The 21,679-nt window shown below is 42.1% G+C and overlaps 1 protein-coding gene across 1 annotated transcript in view; it reads left to right on the top strand.

The window, feature by feature from the left end:
- The window catches only part of fgf12a (fibroblast growth factor 12a), a 29,628-nt gene extending 15,077 nt beyond the window's left edge, over positions 1-14,551 (top strand). Inside the window, exons 3-5 of the mRNA XM_008292511.1 lie at positions 238-341; positions 11,661-11,859; positions 14,436-14,551. Coding sequence (XP_008290733.1) covers positions 238-341; positions 11,661-11,859; positions 14,436-14,551 — 419 coding nt within the window. The remainder of the gene's footprint in view (positions 1-237; positions 342-11,660; positions 11,860-14,435) is intronic.
- Positions 14,552-21,679: the final 7,128 nt, after the last annotated feature.

Here is a 21,679-nt window from a genome sequence, read left to right as displayed (position 1 = left end):
TAACGCCTCCCTGTGAAGTACGTCAGTGTTCCCACTGTCCACGTCCTGTACTGTTCACTTTGCTGCTGACAGATAGCCAAAGAACAGAGATCAGAGGCTGTCGTTGTCTACAAGAGTTAAGTGAAAACTCAATTGTCCTATTCTGTCCTTTCTGTCTGATGTCTCCCTTTTGTCTCTGGCTCTTTGTAACTGTCTGTCTCTCCCTCTCCCTCTCCCTCTGCTCTGTCTGCTCTGCAGCCCTGTTTAATCTTATCCCTGTGGGTCTGAGAGTGGTGGCCATCCAGGGGGTGAAGAGCGGCTTCTACATTGCCATGAATGGCGAGGGCATGCTCTACAGCTCGGTAAGACGCGAACCTCTCGCTCCGGTCGGGTTGCTTGCCCGCGTGTGTGTGTGTGTGTGTGTGTGTTTGCGCGCCGATGCGTGTTCGTTCGTTTACACGTGTTGTGTTTTGTTCTGGTTGTTGTCTGTTTTAATATCCCACTGCAGCACAGACTCAGCTCTTCCAAAGCCTTTCATCTCTGCTCAATTCAAGAGCTCTTCAGATGTGCCTTTGTGTTGCTGTGCAGCACTTATTACCCCCCACCACCACCACCACCACCACCACCACCAACCAACACCACCACCACCACCACCACCACCCCACACCCCTTGTTGTTGAAGCAGCACTGTACATGTTTTACATTTAATTTGACATCAAGTTCAGTACTCAGCCTTTTTTAAAATTGCTTTTTCTTTTCTCTCACTGGCTCGTTATGCAGCTGCAAAAAAAATTCCATTGAATTTCCTGTTTTAGGTTGATGTTGTTTTGTTTAACTCCTCTTTGTTTCATCTGTTAAGTGTTCCTGCTGTCATGAAAGGATGCCACCCTGCAAAAAAAAAGTCATTTTTAAATGTAGCCTTTCATTTTTTCCCATTAGACAAAATTACTGCATGACAACAGTCTTGCACTAACCTTAACAAAAGGGTAGGATTCTCCCATTCTCATCGGCAGAAATACTCAGCAGGGAGTGTTGTTGGGATTGATAGTTTAATAATTTAAAGGCCGTTGTGGGGTGCACACGTGAGCCAGCGACAGATCACGGATGTCAGCTGGAGAAAAGCACATGAGTTGTAGAGGGAGAAAGTGTTTGTAAGATAGCAGGAGAGAGATGTGATGGGAGGCATAGACGGAGAAACAGAGGCAGGGAGATATCCCAGTTGGCACGGTTATATAACCTCGAGTCTTATGGTTCGCAATCCACTTGATGAGAAGAAGATAGTGTTACCGAAGAAAGAAAGAAGCTGGGAGGACTGCATTAACCACAAAGCTCTGCTGAGGGACTCGGTGATGTCGGTCTGATTGCCAGGCGGCCGTGATGAATGACTGGCGAGAGCTGGAATTCACAAACTGCCCATCAAACTTTTTTCTCTCTTAAAACACTCATAAAAATACTTGAAGGACACGGCGAGCCGGCGTCTGCTGCGTTTATTGATAAGGGAGCCGCTTTACTGTGAGGGAGGACGGACGGTTCGATGCGGATCAGATAAACGCGTTGCTTTTATTTTTCAAATGTGCGCTTAAATATTCGCGGTGTCGTCGTTTCGGAACAAGAGGCCTTCTATCGCTCAGTACAACTTGAGCACAAGTCGGTGCTTCCGACAGATGTATGAGCCACTCTCGGGTTCAGGGAAGGACGTACAGTAAATGCGCAGGCTGCTATGACTCACCCAGGTGGACGGATTCATTCATAACCAAAGGCTCATAAACAAGCACACAATTCGCATCCCTACTATGAAGCTTATAATAACCCTCCACCCACCTATCTATATCTAATTAAAGTTTAATAGCGCCCAGACAAGCAATCTTTTCATTTATCAAATTGAATTTTAAGTTCTGGATACTCTGTGACCCTCACATCCACACCCACCATTTATGAAATCATCATTTGCGTCAGAGCCCGCGATTATTCTTAATTACGAGTGATTCAGTACCTCGGTGTCAAACGGCGGCTTTCTGCTTGACAAACATGACTCCCTGTTTGTCATTTTAACCATCGCTTTTATGGGCGCGGGAGCAGATTTTTTTGACCCCTTCTATCACAAGGGAGAGGCTGTTCGGTAGAAAGGGAGCACATTCCTGCAGTAATAGTCGTAAGACCGGTTTTAATTAAAGCCACGAAGTCGATGCACTCTCTGGCCATATGGAGGACGTGAAGCTGGGAAAAATTAGCATCGGTAAGCAAAAAACGCCAGCGATAGGTCGGATGGCCTCGTAAGCCTCGGAGAGCCACAGACTTCTCAGAAACAGATGAAATTACTGCAGAGCGTCGGATGAGAGCCTCTCTCTAATTCCCGTTATTTATCTGTTTCATTTAACACCACAGATTATGCGCGTGATAGACAATGTGAGGAAGTGTTTCAGAAGTGAGGGCGGCCGAGGGGAACGTTTCTGTTCTTTATTCACACTTTTACGACAGCTCTCATGGTGCAATCACGGCTATAAAATAAGTCCTTCGCTTCCATTCCTCATATTCACATTTACTTTTATTATTATTTATCCGGATCGTTTTCCTCCCCCACCTCCTTTTTTTTTTTAAATTCACTCTTGCTCCCCTCTCTCTCTCTCTCTCTCTCTCTTCTTCAAGGTCTCCATTCCACTTTTGTGTCTCTCCAAACTAAAAGAAAAAAAAGTTTCTCCCTGCTTGTTTGCTTGTCTTGTTTTGTCTTCCTTACATCTGAGAGCAGAGATGCACAGCTCTCTCTCTTCCCCTCGCTCCCGTGGGAGATAATTACTGAGGGATATCCTCCTACCTCTCTAACGCTCCCTCCCTTTTCCTTTTTCCTCTCCCTGCTTCTTTTGCTCCGTCTTGTTAGCAGAGGTTGGAGAGGAGGGGAGGCGGGGGGGATGCGACAAGCTTCATCTTGCCGCGCGTTTGCGATGATTCTGAGAAGTTGCGTCGGAGAAAGCCTTACCTCTTTTATCTCGCCGTCAGGTATCTGAGAAGGCAGGGGGGGTAGAAGTTTTACTATTGCTGTTGATCAATTAAGCGGTTACATATGTGCCGGTCGCCGCTTTGGCTTGTCTTTGCTCGGAGTGCAGAGCTCACTGTTGAGGCACGTTGCTGATTGGAAGCTGATGTAGCCGAGGGTGAGCAGGGTGATGCTGCTTATGTGGAGTGTTTAGCGATAAAGTGCGTGGGGGCTGAGCATCTACAATGAAGAGTTCCCTTCCATTATTTATAACACTCAATATGACCTAGTTTACAGCACAGCAGTAACCACTGTTCTCTCTCTTTCTGTTTGGAACTCGCTCACTATCTATCTATCTATCTATCTATCTATCTATCTATCTATCTATCTATCTATCTATCTATCTATCTATCTATCTATCTATCTGTCCGTCCTTTCTCTCCGTCGACTACAAATTTCACTTCTTGTTATTTATGTCACAGAAACAAATAATGAGTCACAGTAAAACCTTCACCGAGGGCCCTGAGAGAGCAGTAAGCGAGCGAGAGAGAGAGAGAGGGGTGTGGAAGGTCAGGGAGAGGTTCAGATTTTGTTTGACAAACGACAATGAGCATTTGTAAGCAGGCTCTGCTTCACAGCCGGGCTTTGCTCTTTTTCTGTCACTGGAACAAAAAAGTCATTTGTGTGTGTTTTTTTTTGGTCGGTGCAGTGGGGCTGCAGCTAATTGGTAGATATTACACCGAGCAAAAATGTACAATGCAGCATGCAAATGGACTTCTTTTGTGCTTTGAAAAGTTTCAGTTCTTATTCGTGTTGGTTAGAAAAGGGGTTCAGCCGGTGACCGGCTTCTCAACCGCTGGGTTGATTCGCATCCTGGTCAGGTGTGGCTTTAGAGGACAATGATCAGGTGGCGTGACAAGAACACAGACGCTCCTGTGTGCAGCGACGATGAAAGGCCACCTTAAAAATGCAGCTTTAGTCGAGTGACACGACGCCACAGACGACAAGAAAAAGACTGAGAATGTGCTGTTAGTTAGGGCTGCAGTCAGGCAATTAAAATATCACATGTTGCGTTTATATTTTTGTTCAGTTTTATTAATTACTTGATTGTTTTGCCCACAAAAAAACACATTAAACCCCATTTCTAAATCTTCAAACTGCATTTGAAAGGCTGGTAACACTCAGGTATCTTTGCTTCATGAATGATAAATCAACTGCTAATTTATTTTGAATGTTTGGTGAATGATCGTCTGTCACTTTGCTGACTGATTACTTGACCAACGGCTTCAGTGCACGTGCACACTGTGCAGTTGCATGTATCTGTTGGCTGTGTGACAGCTGATGGATTGCCAGCGATCTCTGGAATGAAAAGAGAAAAAAAAAATAGGACAGTAAGAACACACAAGGAAGGAGGAAAGAAAGTCTTCCTTTAACACATGTTTGTGATTTGATTTAGCTATTTAGCATCAATGTCCTCTTTGGAAGAACTTTAGGAAGGACGGAAGAAAACCTGATTGACTTTCAGAGTGAGACAGAGAAAAAGATAAACAGGGAGGGGAGGGCAGCGATAGAAAAGTGAGAAAGAGAGTTTTTCAGTTTAAGTAATGTCTAGACAATCCCCGACCTGAATCTCTCTGAGAATAATAATAAGCACACCGGGAGTTCCACGGCAGGCCTGGGATTGTCACAGAGGCCAAATCTCTCAGATACACCAATGGCTCAGGCCCATATTTAAATTGAGGTCCTCCCCATTTCCTCCACATCTTTATCCAAAGTCAAAGGACGCCTGTCGGCAGCTCCTTAATGCAGAGCCGGAGAGCTACCTCCCTCCTCACATGGAGCCAGTAGCTAATTTGGATTCAGGATGCGTTCGGCTCAGTTCTGTTGGCAACCCAGTTTCATATCCATTACATCTTGTTCTCCTTCTTTGTGTTTCATTTTACATTTCCTACACTTGCACCCCCACCTTCTACAAAACCCCCCGACACACATATCGCCTCACTTACATCTGTCTGAATGTACAGAATCACCGGGTGTTTGTTTGCTTGTGTCTGACATTTTGCAGCAGCTGGCTCCAAAATTAAGTGAACCTGAAATCCAGAGAAGCAGATGATACTCGGTATTACAAAAAAAAAAAAAGATGGCTGACATTAAAATAACTCGCAGCCAGTTAAAGGTTTCCCCATGGAGATGTTGAGCTCTGGCGGTGCACTGGAGCTGTTTTTCTGCCGGAGTGGCCCCCATTTTGTTTATCTTGAGCAGACAAACAAGGACACACGTGCGCTTGCACATGCATGTGGATGACACGATGCACGGTCCTGCCAGCGATGTCACACAGTTCCTCCGATCGAGGGAGGGGGAGGCTACATGCAGAACACATGCACAATCAAAGGCATGGAAGAAGGAGATTACAAACTATTGCACATTTGATATCACATTGTGAAGCGCTCTGATTACCACTAAGGTAGAAAAAAAGCGCCATATAAGTGCAAACCATTTACCATTTGATATAAACAATTCTGGATTTATTAGGTTTGCAAATACTTTATACGGAGGAAAAGGCGCCCCTTTTGATAGATGTGTCCATTTGCTGAAGTAACTACGAGCTGATTTTAATGTTCAGCTTTTACTAATTTACTCTTTTATTTGTTTTTTGTTCCGCTGGTAAATTTGCATCTCTACACTTTGTCATTTGTGTATTGCATCACCAGTGTGCTTTTAGACAAAATGGGGACCCGCTCATCAAATCATTTGCTGGGCTGCATAACACTGGAAAAAAAAAACAACTCGATGTGGCAAATGTTTTTGTTTTTCAGCAATACAGACTGCGATATGAAAAAAAATGCATTTCCACCAGATGACTCACATAACTGTGTTTGGAAAGAATAATGATTCAAGAGTGATTTGGGATGGTTTTGTAGTGGAGTGCGTCTGCATGGCGGATAAAAAAAAAGATTTAAAAAAAGCTGTTTGGAACCTTTCTCGCAGTGCAACCAAAACAGTTATTTGCCTTGGATAGCATTCAGATGTGGCTTTGCACTTGTCACAGAGAGTTTTGTAGTGCTATGCTGTAAATGGTCAGATATGTTGCCTTGTGTAGTGACGACAATTGTAAGATGCTGCAGACGGAGACGCTGGACAACTTTAACACAAGTGACAGCTGTTTTTGCAATCAAGTCTTCCTTTTCCGTGCTTCTATCCTATACTTCGTAAAAGTCTAAAGAAGGAAAGGGACGCACATCCCCGAGGCCCACTGGGTTGGGTGCTGGATCACAAAATGTCAAAATGAGAAAAGAAGAGAAGAACAATCAAAAAGTAGTACCTGCCGATGTACCACGTGATGAATGCTGTGCACTATGGGTACTTAAGATGGCAGCCTCAGTCTAATGGTTAGCAGTCTGAGGAAGAGCATTTTGCTCGAAACGACACGCCAATAAATTGTATAAGGGAGCCTGTTTTTGGTGTGCGGATCGTTCTTCTCTTCTATCCTATACTTCGCTCATCTGTCCGCACATCGAATCTGTTTTTTGTTTTTAACTTGAGTTCCATGACGCAGACTTCTGTTGTTAATCAGTCGTGGTAAATGAGTGGGAGTTTTCTTTTGTATCTTATAAGTATATATTATTTTTTTACTCTTCCTGCACTGCGACCACTACCGACATTAAAATGTCGATGCTGAAACGATATATTGTGCAGCCCAACCCAATTGCGCCACTGGTGCGCAGAAACTCAAAAGACTGTCTATAAATTGCTTCTCCCGTGAATGACACCTGCCTCCTTTAAACTAGAAGAAGCAGTAAATTCAGGTGGCAACCTTTTGTCTAAGAAAAATGGTGTTAAGTGTGTGGAAGCGGCCAAAACATTTATATTCAGCCCGCAGTTTATTGTTTATTGTCTTTATTTATCTTTAGCTCCATGCAGGGACTCCTAATGGTGCCATGTGACTCACATGACGATTTTCGCCAACAAGTCCTTCGCCTTTCTCCTTCAAATCACCACAGAATATAAATAAGCGTCCCCTGTAATTAGTTTACTATCACTAAGCGCAGGCTGTTAGCCCTGAAATGTGGCACGTCTATTTTTTTTTCAATTTTTCTTTCCTTTGTGGCACTAACAACTGTGATTGATCGTCTATCCCTGGCAGGGGAATCGACAAGGCGAACTTGTTGGCGTGCATTTTAATGTGCGAGCCCATGTGTGTTGAGTTTCGTGCGTACATGTTCGCTAATGCGTTTTGTTTCGTGCCTTCTTCTCGTGTCTGCGTGGTTCCGCGGTTCGTGTCCATTAAGGAGATCTCATTAATCACACTAGTCGCTGACCCCGTCTCTTCACCTCATATTTCTACTCAGTCATCCACAAACAAGGTACTCTGTCAAAGACTTCAAAGTCACTTACATTCCACCCCTATCATTCCCAAGCCACAGCCAGGGTGCTTTCTAAACTGCTCCAAGCCTTTACATGGACAGTAACAGAGCATTGTCCTTGTGAAGAAATTTTGGAGGGGAATCTACAGCGTGTCAGCAAAGCAAATTGGCTGATTGTGAAGGGTAGTAGAACGCACCCATGTGTTTCCGTGGGGGTTAGTGTAGGTTTGTGTGTGTTCAGCCTGATTCAGGCTCCAAACAGATGAAGAGGGGACGAAGCCTGCTGGTGTGTAATGTATCACTGTCTGCCCCCTACCCACTCAAACACATATGTTCGCGCGCAAACGCCCACACGGCCAGACAGGCACAACGTGACCCCCAGCGCCCCGATCCAGAGAGAGATGTCTGCTGCCTGACAGTGTGTCAGCAGGCCCAGATAAACTCAGCCGCCAGCTTTTCACAAAGCTTGTCCTCCCTCCTGCTGACCGGCGAGATGCTTCCACACCGCTGACCATGTGACCTCACCTTCCCCGAGTCCTTTGCGCAGCCTGCTAAGCACTGCTGTATCTCATAAATGAGCCGTCACACTACGGCTTATGTTGCTGGACACACACACTCTTGACTGGGATGAATTTAAAGCTGCGCAGAAGAGGTTTTATGTGCACAAAGGTTTAAAGGACTGTGCGTTTTACATGTAAGGTGTGAGACGGAGAGCAAAACAGACCGAGTGAATATTAGAGTTAGATTTGTCAGGTGGCCAGAGACATAACGTCAACTTAGTGCAAATTTACAGTACTAATGAAAAGCATTCACCTCCCTTTGAAGTTTGCCCTTCAGCGTTTAATCCTGGTTGAGATCATTTTTAACGAAATTTACAACAAAAAACTCATTCATGCCAAAGTGAAAACATATCTCTACAAAGTAATGCCAATGAACTAAAAATATGTACTGTGAAATAAGTGTTCACCACCTTTAAAGTGACTCATCAAATTGAACACAAAGGTGCAGCCAGCTGGTGCTAGAAGTCACACGATTAGTGGAATGGAGATCATCTGAGCGCAGTAAATGTGTCTCAGCGATTGTAATATAAAGACGCATGTATCTGGAAGGTCCAGTCGCTGGTGAATCGTGGAGGAAGACAAAAGAACATGCCGAGCCTCTACGTGAAAAGGTTATTGGAAAGCATAGGTCAGGGGGATGAACACAAGGAACTTTCCAAGTCGCTGGATATTCCTTGGAGTACAATTAAATCCCATCATTAAGGAATGGAGGGAAAAGGGCACTTGTGCAAATCTGCCCCAGAGCAGGTCGTCTTCAAAAACTGTGTGACCCAGCAAGTAGGAGACGAGTGAGAGAGGCCACCAAGACACCTATGACTACTCTCAAGGACTTCAGCGGGCTGTAATAAGAGACTACAATAAGTGTTGCCTGAGTTCTTCACGAGTTAAAGCTTTATGGAGAGTGGCAAAGAGAAAGACACTGTTGAAAAAAGTTTAAATTAAATCTTGAGTTCACCCAAAGGCATGTAGGAGACTTTGAGTTACATGGAAAAAGATCTTTTTTTTTAGCGTGATGAGAACTAAATTGAGCCTTGTAGCCATTAGACTAGATGCCATGTTCTTCACATAATGACAATCACACCACCCCCGACGTGAAGCATGGGGGTGGCAGCATCATGACGTGGGAACGCTTCTCGGCAGCAGTCCCTGGAAGGCTTGGAAAGATAAATCCTGGAGGTCGACCTGATGCAGTGTGCAGGAGAACTGTGACTTGGGAGACGATTTGTTTTCCAAGACAATCACCTAAAGTTACACCGAAATAGTTTATAGACAACAAGGTGGATGTTCTGGAGTGGCCGAGCCGAGACCTCAGTTCAATCGAGAATTTGTAGCTGGACTTGAAAAGGGCTGTTCACTCACCGTTCCTCTGTAACAGCACAGAGCTTGAGAAGTTTTGCAAAGAAAAGTGGGGTAAAATTGCAGTGTCGAGATGCGCGAGGCTAATTGAGACCCATCGATGCTGTCACTGCGGCAAAAGGTGCATTTATTAAATACTGATTTATTTGCAATTAATTGACTTTGTAAACATCTGTTTTCACTTTGGCATGAAAGAGTCATTTTTTTTGCAAACCCCTGGCAATGAAAAGCCAAATTATATTGACCATGATTCAATATTGAAAAGCAGGGCCGGCCCTGAACAATTTGGTGCCCTAGGCAAGATTGTAGTTTGCGCCCTCTAGCATCACAGTGAATTTCACTCCTAATTTTCATACAGTAACACAAACTGTATGCATGTATTCAAGCTTTTATTTAAGTACAAACAACACACTAAATGAAACTGAAGAAACAAGTCTTTGTGACACTCCCTGGCTAACTGACGTGTATTCAGGCAAATATTTAACCACAAGCGCCGATGCGGGTCCTCTACCGTGGTCTTCAGACGTTAGCGAAGACGGTTCACTAACGTCTTTGCTGCTAACGTTAGCAGCTAAGACGCTAATGTAACGTCTTTGCTCCGAACGTTAGCAGCTAAGACGCTAACGTAATGTCTTTGCTTTGAACGTTAGCTGCTAAGACGCTAATGTCTTCGCTGCTAGCGTTAGCACCTAAGACGCTAACGTACCATCTTTACTGGTAAAGGTAGACAAACTGCATCGGCGCTTGTTAACAAATACTTGCCTGAATACATGTCAGTTAGCCTGGCAAGCTTGTGGCGCCCCCCGGTGGATGTCGGCGCCCTTAGCATTTGCCTATACTGCCTATGCCTAGGGCCGGCTCTGTTGAAAAGTAATCAAAGGGGAAAACTTCTTACTATATTCTACTTGTATGTGCAAATAACCTAAAATATGTGTCGCGTATATGTGGATATACATACTGTGTCATTTACATTTTTATTTATTTATTTTTTTTACAGATTGCTACACTGACTAACAATCAATTAACACTTATTTTAGAGTTGTTTTCTGCATACTATAGTCATTTCTCTTGAATTACAAAAGCACATTTTCACACTGTTTTTGGTAAGGAGCTATGTGTTGATCCAAAACAGTGAAACTCAATATGAACGTCCCCACAGTTCAGCGCTTTAAACATTGAAAATGACAATAAAAAAATCAACAGCAACATCCCTTTTCGGTGTAGCTGCCACTTTTACTTGCTTTTCATGACTAATTCTTCAGTGGACACCACCTGAAAATTGCCTAGAGCACCCTTTGACATATTTTCTCCCAGCCTCTCCTTGGTTCTTTATTATTCACTACTTTACTCCCTCTCTATCTATCTCATGCACACACCTACCTACCTCCAGTCACCTCCAGCGGGAAGCAGAATTGGGCTGTCTGTCAAATCGACAACCTTAAAAGGGCACACAACCCTGTAGGAGATATTAATGAATGAAATACAGCACTGACACAAACACACAAACACACACAGACACACACACAAAGTACAAAATCTGCCTCAGCTGAGACGGCCCAACATCCACCGAAGCAGCTGTTCTGCATCACCTGCATCTATTTTGGACACACGCGACTTCCCCGCCCTTCAAACTGACTGTTAGTTTTTTAATTTAGCCCCGTGCACTCGGGAAGCGTTCAGACGAGGAGGGGACGAGGTGTCGGGGGCGATGAGGTTGGCATCCACCTTGTCAGCGCGCGTTAATCAGCACACACCTGCCTCAATAAATATAGATTTTGCTTGGAAACTACGCATTGACTTTTCATATTTTAAAAAACAGCGCCGCCCCGCTATCCTCATTAAAATTGAACAGATTATCCAAATTACTCTGATCTGCGACGGATTAGAGAGTCAAGAGCATTGTTTCCTGTCTTGCACTGTCACGGCAGAAAATCTGGCACCCGCACTCGGTCCTGACAGCGTATCCAGTATCTGGTTCTTTCCATTTTTTTCCTGTCATTCCTCTCCTCCTGTGTGTGTCCCCTTGACTTTATCCTTGACTTATTGCTTTGATAATGAAGCCAAGAGATAAACATCTCCCATTGTTCACTGTTATTCTAATAAGGCGATGATTCTCATTACTTGGATTTTGTGTGTGTGTGTGTGTGTGTGTGTGTGTTTGCATGAGTACAGTATGTTTTCTGACCTTGGCAACATCCACATACTACTCATGAGAGCCAATATTGGCAGAGTGAAACAGACACAGCTTTCCCTTTTTTTTTTTTTTTTTTTCAAAAAGAATTAATTAAAAAAAAAAAAAAAGATCATCCGTCTGTTTCGCTGCTGTTTATTTGTGCATGTCGCCTTGATATTGATGTGGATGCAAATTAGTTTTCACTCATTCCGTATGCAATCCCTGAATATTTGCAAGTTTTTTTTTTTTTTTTGCAGGAGATGTTCACGCCGGAGTGTAAGTTCAAGGAGTCGGTTTTCGAGAACTACTACGTGATCTACTCGTCCACTGTGTACCGGCAGCAGGAGTCAGGACGGGCCTGGTTCCTTGGCCTCACCAAGGAGGGGCAAGTCATGAAGGGCAACCGGGTCAAGAAGACTAAGCCCTCATCACACTTTGTGCCCAGGCCCATTGAAGGTATGAGAAATGTTTTTGGAACAACTTTGACAGCGATCTTTTTAATGCTCATTAAGTTGGACAGCATTCCTGAAAAATTATGATTTTGCATCCATTTAATGACAATATGGTGAAATCAATACTTAGCTACTACAAAGAGTAGAATGTATATATGTGTCTATCCATCTTTGCACAACTGTTTGTTGGTTTTAAGGCGGCGCTCCACCAGTGCCAGTCCGCCAGTAACAAAAAAGGTCTATAATGACTTCTCTGGCTTTGCTAGAGTTTTCCAAAGTTTAAAAAAAAAAGGAACATTTTTCAAACTTTTAAATTCTGGTTGGCCTGAGACCTGAAAGGTGTAATGAAAGATAATATTGAGTCGTATTATGGGAAAGTTGGCTCAAGTGGTTTCGGAGCTTGACCCGTGCTGCACAGTAAAAAGCATCTGCTGTTTCATTTTCAGCCATTGCTTTTCAAATGTGTCTCTTGTGAGCGTTCCAGCTTCATGAAGGTGCGACACTACGCTGAACAAAAATATGAACGCAGCATGAAAAAGTTAAAAGCGTGACCGGTACACAGGCTTGGACCGGTGACTATAAAAGGTCACCTTAAAATGCAGCTTTATTCAAATGAGACAAGACAAGAACGGGCTGCTGGCAGTCAGCTTGGGCCGTAGCCGGACGCTTCAATGTCCGCGACTCCATTTGTCATCTGAGAAATAGTTTTAGACATCTTTGGATGGACAATGTCTGACAATGTGATTCTGTGCCCAAGAATGTCTGCCAACTTCTCTGAGTGCTTCAGAAAGAGTCGGACAACATTTAACTTGCCAACATCTTTACATCTGTGCGTTGCAGATGTGTGGCACTACACAATTTACCTTGTGATGTATTGCCTCACTCTCCATCTGCCTTTTATCATTTCTAATATAGTGCATATTGTTTCATGATGACGTTCTGTTGTCAGGATGCTGTGTGTCGGAACAACAAATATTTAAATATTAAAAAGATTGAATACAATTTAAGAAAATATTACATACTGCGTTTATGTTTTTGTTCAGTATAAATCAATGCAGTACCTCTTTAAAAACTAAGATATAAGGCTGCATTGAGATTTGGCCTTTGAAAAGCATTACACTCACAAGTGATGCTGTAAAAAAATAAAAAATAAAAAATACAAATGGTAAAATGGCAGTAATGGTGCCAGATGCCAAAACACATTAAAAAAAAAAAAAAGGTGAAATACAGTAATGTACAAAAACTAAAAAAACAGGGACAATAACAATAAAAATGTAAAATAATGGTATTTTTTTAAGCAGATGTAAATACAGAAAAACTGTGAACTGTCATACATTATAAAAGAATGAATTACTATTCATAAAAATATAGATTTTTGATGTTGACATTATTTACCTGTTTGGCCCTTCTTCTTCTTCTTCAAATTTGTTAGACCCCTACCCAATATAAGGATTTTTAAAAAACTGTTTCTTTATTAAGAATTTTTTATTAAGAATTATTTTTATATTTTATATATGTAATATTTATATTTTATATTTATATTTTATTATAAGAACAATTTTTATTAAGAATTGTTTAGTTAATTTATTGAGTTTCCCTTCTGGGATAAATAAAGTATTTTTCATTTCTATAATGGTTAATACACCATCATGTAGATGCTCTTTAACCAAATTTATACTTTTAATGCTAAAATATAATTATTATTGTTGTCCATAAATTTTCAGATTGACTGTTTTATAAAAAAAAGAAAGAAAATGTAGTAAAGCACAGTATTATTTCTTGATTAAGATGTCAAATTCTAGTTATTTACTTGCATTTCTGAACAGAAAAAGTAGTTTTAGTGGTTGAATGTTACACTTGATTCATTTCTGACTTCTCAGAGAAGCCCGGTTGCTCAAATTTGGGTATAAGAAGGTGAATTCAGTTTAAAAATCCACATTCCTGATGAAAATGGTAAAACGACGAGAGCTGAGTGGCATTAAAGCACTTCATGAAGCTGGATGGTCTCTCTCTCTCCCTCTCTCTCTCTCTATATATATACATATATATATACATATAAAGTGCTATATGTGATATGTTTAGCACGGTAAATAAACATTTTTTTCTGTGACTTCAATATGTATTATCTGTAATTTAAGCAACACAGTAAAAATCTGTAAAATAACAGTTTTTTTTGTTAAAAAGCTAATATTCATTCAACCGACTCTACTTTTCAAGTATCAGGCTAAAGAAGCTCTTTCCCTTTTGTTCAGCTGTTGTGGTTGCACATTTATTTTGAACCTCTTATATGTTTCTTGTGGGAGCGCACTAATATCTGATAGATATTATCGTGAAAACTTGTCCAGCAGTGTGATAAAAAAAAAAGTGCTGACATTGCCCTAATTCCCTTGTCTTATCCCTCTCAGCCTGGTATAATTGTCCCAGCCTCACTCCTGACCTTGTCTCTGTCTGTGCATCCATCTCTTCAATCTGCTCTCCATTGTCCTCTTTCTGAGCTCCTCCTCTCTTTGTCCTCTCCTCTTCCTCTCCCTCCGTCGCTTTCCCTCTCTCTCTCTCTCCTTTGCATCTCTGCCCACACAGTTTGTATGTACAGGGAGCCGTCACTGCATGAGATAGAGGACAAGCACCGCTCCAGGAAGAGCTCAGGGACTCCCACCATGAACGGAGGGAAAGCTGTCAATCAGGACTCCACATAGCACTGGGGGGAGGGGCTTCCAGCAAGGGGGGGCGTGGCCTCATCCTGACTCAGGGGAAGGGGCCATAGGAAAACTCGCCGCCCCCCCCACCCCCTCGATATACGCACCACCATGCCCTCTGAAACAACCGGAGGGTGTTGCGACGACAACAAGGAGCTATTACTGTACAACCCAAGACAACAAAAAACTGAACTCTTGCCTGTGAAAACCTTTTAGATGAATTAATATGAAACCAGAGGATATATATGAAGAAAAATCATTTTCAATCAGGACTTGACCAACATTTTATGCAAAAAAAAAAAGAACAAAAAAAAAAAGAAGAAAAAGCTGTGATAAACAAACAAAGGAATGGTGGTCTCCCTTCACACAAATACAAATATCTGTCATTTTCAATTTATGCTGTGAAAAACAAGCTTTAATACATGTTCAATTTTCATACACTGAGGTTTTTTTTTGTTTGTTGTTGTTGCTGTTTTGTTTTTTTTCTTCTTTTTTTCTAAATGCTATTGCACTCTCATATGCTTTGTTGTGTTATTGTTGTCGGTAATAACTATACCATCGTCATTATAATCCTCATGACTAATCCGTTGATCTTATCATCCCAGTTACTATCACGGTTATTCTGGCTTTCTTTTTGTTTGTGAGACTAAAAGGAAGTGTTTTTTTTTTAATTGCTCATGTTTTTTTTTTTTTTTTCTCTCACAGTTTGATCTTGAATGCACTGTCACGCCACTTTATTCTGGTGTGAAGGTAAAAAAACAAAAAATGAAAGTATCGATAGTTCTCTATGTTAGACTCCAGTTGAAAAAGAGTGCTAAGGGTGGGATGTAATTTACTCAGGTGTGTACTGTAAGTTAGACTAATGTGACTAATAGGACACAAACTCCCCTATGTTGGTCCTGCTGCTGTGGCAGGACGGGACTGATACAAGCAATATAATAGAGAGCCGCCTAGTAAGTCTCTAAATAACACTAATAACGAGCTGACGAGACACCGCCGAGGTCGGTGTGTTAGTCAGTGGAAAAGACTGACAAAGAAAGTTGCGTAGGTTGGCAAAAGTTGGAATCAAAGGAAACCTTTCGATAAAGCTTCAGCGTAATCTTTAACATTTGCAAGGATTATTAGGTTAGAAGCAAAGAGATGTCCGTACTTGTCTGAAATGACAACGAATAGTACTCTCTCCAGAAGCTGAGAGGACGATAATGACCAGCATCAGCACTACGAGCCATGGCCGAAAACGGTCACCTCACGTTTGCACCTCAAGAAACACAGACCCCTTTCTCTGCTGTTAGCTATAACGACAACTCTCAAAATATAACTATATACCAGTATTCATGCTTTTGAACTATACAGACAAATCATGAAGTAATCTTTGATTAAAGACTTCTGCTGTTTTTCTAAGCGAGAGAATGAAACGGACGTTGTATCTGGCAGGCCTAGCGGCGGCGGCGGCGGCGGAGGGTTGTGTTGACCGATTTTCAATACGTTCTACTGTTTCTGTTACTTTTATTGTGAAATCATTAGTGGGTTTTCAACACTGGTGGACAGGGTGCCTGACTGTTTAATAAACCACTGACCTGACATGTGGATGTTTTCAATGTAAGGTCGCAATCATTTGGGCTTTCCCGTCACAATGGAAGCAGAATGTTTCATTGAGGAGCCAGTTCATCTGGACTTAGCCAGGTCTGAGGAGGATGTCTTACCAATCTGGGTGAGGTGTATCTCACAAATTGTTTTTTTTTTTTTTTTTCTGAAATGGTAACGCATACACTCTCCATCCCTCCTGGTTTTGTGACCCATGAAATGAGCCATTTAGCTGCATTGTGGAGGAAAGCTTCTCTTTCATAAATCAACATACTGACAGGGCTGTATAAACAAGGTTAATTGACTGGTACACCACATACGCCGTGTGCGCTGCTGAGCTCATTCCTAATCCCCAATTAGTTTGTCTAACTCAGGAAGTCCTATAGTTGTTCCATGAATGGGGCCAGACATGAAGGCTGGCCGCTCATTTGTCCAGCGCTCGTTGCACAAAGGCTGGCACCGGTGTGGTGTTTGAGGATTGGGGTCGATGGCGTTTTTAATCATTAAAGGTGGTACACAGCTAAGCCGAGCCAGCTGAAGGAAGCTGAAAAGGGAACCAGGCGAGACAAAGCATGGCCATAGCATGACTGTAAAAGTTGTTTGGTTTGTGGTGAGATCTAATACGAGTCTTGAATTTGGGGAGGAAACTTTTTTATGCAACGTTTTGATCAGTATTTTAGCGAGAGTTTATACACCTCTCCTATACCTGGTTGGAAACCATACGCTAGGTTGGTGGTATGTACAGTAAATAGCACACATTCAGTTGCACAGAGCAAACCGCAGTGATGTACCATCATGGATCTGGAAGGTTCTTCCACCTCTGGCCCGGGTCCACAGCTGATGCAAGTTATCTGCAAGAGCTAATGGTAGATTAGTTCAACTTCCACAGCACCTAGTGCGCAACAGTGATACATACAGTATATTAGACGTGGCACTGAGAGTCAACCGGCAAGACCAGCATACGAATATCTTTTTACAGAGGTTTATATTGGTGCAAATGAGGTACATGTGGACTTAAAGCAATGCATGAAATTGGATGTACTCAATGTCAACTGTTGACAGCAGAATGGAAGGATTTGAAAAGGAAACGTATAAAGCGAGGAGGTAAAAATAGCTGACGTGAGAGAGCAGTAAAGCAAAGCACTTTTTAATGTGGGTTTATTGATGTATGAAAGGTTGAGCGAAGGCTTTGGTTGTATGAGATATTAAATATGATTTAATATTTTTATGTTTGCAGATGATTTCACTGCATTGGAACACGCTCATATATGCATTATGAATTGTGAGATGACATACAAAAAAAAGAAAAAAATATGCATTGATAATAAAAATCAGAATGAAGTTAGTGATTGTTTAAGAATAAAGACTATGTTATCAAAAAAAAAAAACAACCAACAACTTTCACCGACGCAGTGATTGATTCAATGTGTTGTGGATCACGGCTGACTTTTTTTTTTTCTTTTTTTTTATTAATGTCACTCTTTACGACGACAAGAAGAGAAGCAGCAGAATAAGCAGACAAACAAATCCATCAATTTGTGTCGTTACGTGCTTCAAATTCGGAAAGTGCAGTCCGTTTCCTCTATCGCTCACCCGGAGTGATTTATCTCCTCACTAGCCCCTAAATCCGATGTGTCATTTTGGGATGGCGCTCCTTCGCCCTTAATTCTCCTGTTGTCATGGAAACAGACCTTCCGTGCCGTCTGCAAGGAGAATGAGGAGGAGGAAGAGGAGGAGGAGGAGGATGAAGGCTCCCTTGACTTTCAGGACGTGGCTTGTATTCTCTCCTGCGTGATGGCTGCAGCACAGAGCAGTATTGGGGGGTAGGGGGGAGATATATATATATATTTATTTTTTTCTATCTCTTCTATTTTGGTGTTTCCTTCAGTTACAGTAAACGGCTGAGGAGAGAGCAGGCCTGTAACCTGGGGGGACAATATGTACTCACAATAAGATACAGAAAGCGAGAACAAAACGATTGAGAGAAAGAAGTTTGAGGTGAAAGAAACTACTTTTTCCATCCTCCCCCCCCACAAATCTACTGTTATACACACTTGCTCACACACACCAAGTCAGTCATTGTAATTTATCCAGTGTATTGATTCATCTGTACTTTAAAGAAAGCTCCGGCATATACATTAATTGAAAGTGTCTTCGATGGAAAAAGTCTTCGGCCGTGCTAGTGTCTCCAGGAAAGTGTTAAATGCTGATGTTTGCATCGGGCTCACAGTCCCGATTCATAACCCGCATGTCTACCAGGTGGCACCATCTTAGTCTGCTGTGATAGTATCCCCCAACCACGGAATGCAGCAGAGGCTGATAAGAATGACAAGTTTTGTAAATATTACACGAATTGACTCGATGATGGAGCTCGATTAAAAGTTAGGCGGACGTCTGAGCCGAAAGCTGCCGAAACATTTCATGCAAAACCGCAGATATCAACCTCATGGCAGCGCTACAGAAGAAGCCATTGGCAAGTCAGTCAGTCAGTCAGTCAGTCAGGTTGACTGTGTGGAAATGATTAATGTCCTGTGTCAATCCACCCAGCAGAAGCTCAGATATTTATTAAGATAAGTGAAAACTCGTGGCAGAAAATTCAGGGGATCTGAACTCTGTCAAAATCGTCCCCTAGCGTGAAGCCTTATCCTTCAGCCGAGGAAAGACAAAGAAATGTCATTAAAATTACAAATATGTAAACCTGCTGGAGGTGCTAGACGGCTGATTCATCTGCTGGGGGACAATAAAAATATGTACAAACCTTCATGACCCAACAGAAGTTTCCCTTTTAAGTCTGGAAATATAGTAGTCTGTCCTGCTAACATGTTAGCTTCTCGGTAAAGACCTCTAAAAAAATTAACTATACTTTAATTAAATGATGACAAAAACACAGGACGAGCTACAGTGGTTGCCTTAGGATTGAGTTTTTCCATGAAAATGAGTAATTCAAAATACGCTAGCCGTTCCGAGCTGCAAGGTGGCGCAGTTGGTTAGCACTGTTGCCTCGCAGGAAGAAATTCGCCGGTTTGCGATCTTTCTGTGTGGAGTCTCCATGTTCTCCCCGTGCAGCGTGGGTTCTCTCCGGGTTCTCCGGCTTCCTCCCACGAGTCCAAAAACATGTTGAGGTTAATTGGTGATTCTAAATTGACCCTAGTGAGGACTAAGTGGTGTATAGATAATGGATGGGTGGATGTTAGCCATTCCAAGCTAATGTAAGCTAGGCTAATGTTAGCTTTTTTGACAAATGATTGCTAACCAATGTTATTGCCATAATTTCTGCCCCAATAACCGGGGTTGACGTAACTGGTAAATACAGGTAATTCTAACACCAATACGTTGACAGGAGCGTAGATGATCGTTATTTTGAAAATAACGGTTACTTGACAATTTCACAGAAACTCTAAAGGTGGGAGCCTGTCGTCAATAACCCACTGGCTATCCTAGATAGGTTTACAGGAAGATACCACATAACACAGGGGTCTCCAATCCTGGTCCTTGAGGGCCGCAATCCTGCATGTTTTAGATGTTTCCCTCTTTCAACACAACTGATTCAAATGATCAGCTCATCATCAAGCTCTGCAGAAGCCTGATAAAGATCCTGATCATTTGAATCAGGTGTGTTGGAAGAGGGAAACATCTAAAACATGCAGGACTGTGGCCCTCGAGGACCAGGATTGGACACCCGTGACATAATGGATGGAGGATAACTGAATTAAACAGTTTCTGGCATTGAAATATTAGCAGACCTACGGTTTCATTATCTTTAAGTGGTCGACCAACTGACCAAAAGAGTGGAAGAGATGCAATACAGAAAAAAACACTATTTTTCTTTCCATCCAAATGGGTTTAACCCCGAAGCACAGACCGAAAAACAACTTTTATCATCCCCACATCTGCCTCTGTAATTAATTTTCACTGAGAGTAGAAGCAAGTCAAGGTCAGCTGTTTAGACTTCTTTTGGGATACATGCTGGACGGCTGTGAACAGTAAACAGCTCGAAGGCCACTCTCCTCTCCAGCTGACCTCTGCTACCGTCCTCCCCCACCTCCCCCATTCCTTTGCTCCCGTGTGGAAGAGGCCACCTTCAACACAAATATCCTGCAGACAAGGAGGATAGGAACATTGCAGCTTTAAAACAAAAATAACGAATGATTTAGCATCGCATTGATATCAGCGTCAAACCTTTTTTTTTTTTTTTTTTTCTTCAAAACAAGGCCTCCGCAACCTCCAAATATTATTTGCGACGTTAAGCTTGACAGTGCAAATGTCGCACAGGGTGTATTCCTAAATCAGAATACCCTTTGTTTTCAAAGACAAACATCTAATCGCGCAGCCAGGAATCATTTCAGCCAACCGACTGGCCTCGGCCCAAAGCTTCACAGCAACCTGGACATGCAGGATAATTCAGGACAGTTTTGAAGGTTTGTTGAACTTGTCTGCAAACATTTCTCAACCTTGGGTGAGATTGTGAGACGTGGAGTATGTTAACAAGTTTGCCGACACTGATGCAGGCAAGTGTATTGGAATATAATGATCCATTATGGTAGAAGGAGTTTCTTTCATATCTGTGATTTGGTGTAAGCGCCCATCTTTTTTAATTCCATCGATGTGTTTGACACTTCATCCTGAGGGCGACATTATGGTGTACATTACATTTCAGGGCGATTCCATCCAGTTGTTGATATATTTCAGTCAGGATCAAAGTAGCGACGCCTCAAAATGTACATTCAAGCTCTCCGGCTTTATTAAATCTTTTAATTTCAAGCATCTTATGTGCTTCTTCTCTTCCCACCCTTAAGTGAGATTGTATTATACAAGATATTTCACATCTCAGGGGCACAGTAGCTTCTGCATTTGGTTGGTTTCCTGGGAGTATTGTATAACAACATACTGTTTACCGGATATAAAGTTTGACACCTGAATCCTCTGTTGCTCATGTGAGAGAAAAAAAGTGGTTTTAAAACTACTCTAAATTAGCTTTCACAGGTTAAATACCTCCCCGCTGTTGCCTTTTTTTAAATCCAAATTTCTCATCCCATGGTGCCACATAATTTTATTTTCTCCTCTTTTCTCTCAAACCATCTGCGCTAACGTGACAGATTTGTGGCAGGCGTGTCAATGTACTTTAAAGGTCACAGCTGGCACAGTTTACAACTTCTCTGTGATGCAAAAATCCCTTTTTCAGGATTATGTCAAATTAAATTCCGTTTCAGAAGTTGCATTTTTCCGTGGAGCCGGCGTCTGCTGTCACATTCTTTTGACGCCGTACAAAACCGTAATACTACCTGTCAAACCAGAAGTGTTTTTGTGCAATTTCTCAGTCATCCAGGTCGTAGTGATTCAGCAAAGCACTTCAGTGGAAGACAACCTGACTCTTTTTTTTTTGGTTCTTGAAGATATTTCAGCTCTCATCCCAGAAGCTTCTTCAGGTCTATCTGCCTGGTACACTGCAAAAAAAGAAAAGTTGGGTCAACTCAAAATTTCAAGGCAACAAACTTCGATAAAAGTTTGAGTTGGACAATTAAACTAAATATTTTAAGTTTTGCT

Source organism: Stegastes partitus, unplaced genomic scaffold, assembly GCF_000690725.1.
Source record: "Stegastes partitus isolate 25-593 unplaced genomic scaffold, Stegastes_partitus-1.0.2 Scaffold815, whole genome shotgun sequence".
NCBI lineage: Eukaryota > Metazoa > Chordata > Actinopteri > Pomacentridae > Stegastes > Stegastes partitus.
This window is presented reverse-complemented; position numbering and strand designations above follow the sequence as displayed.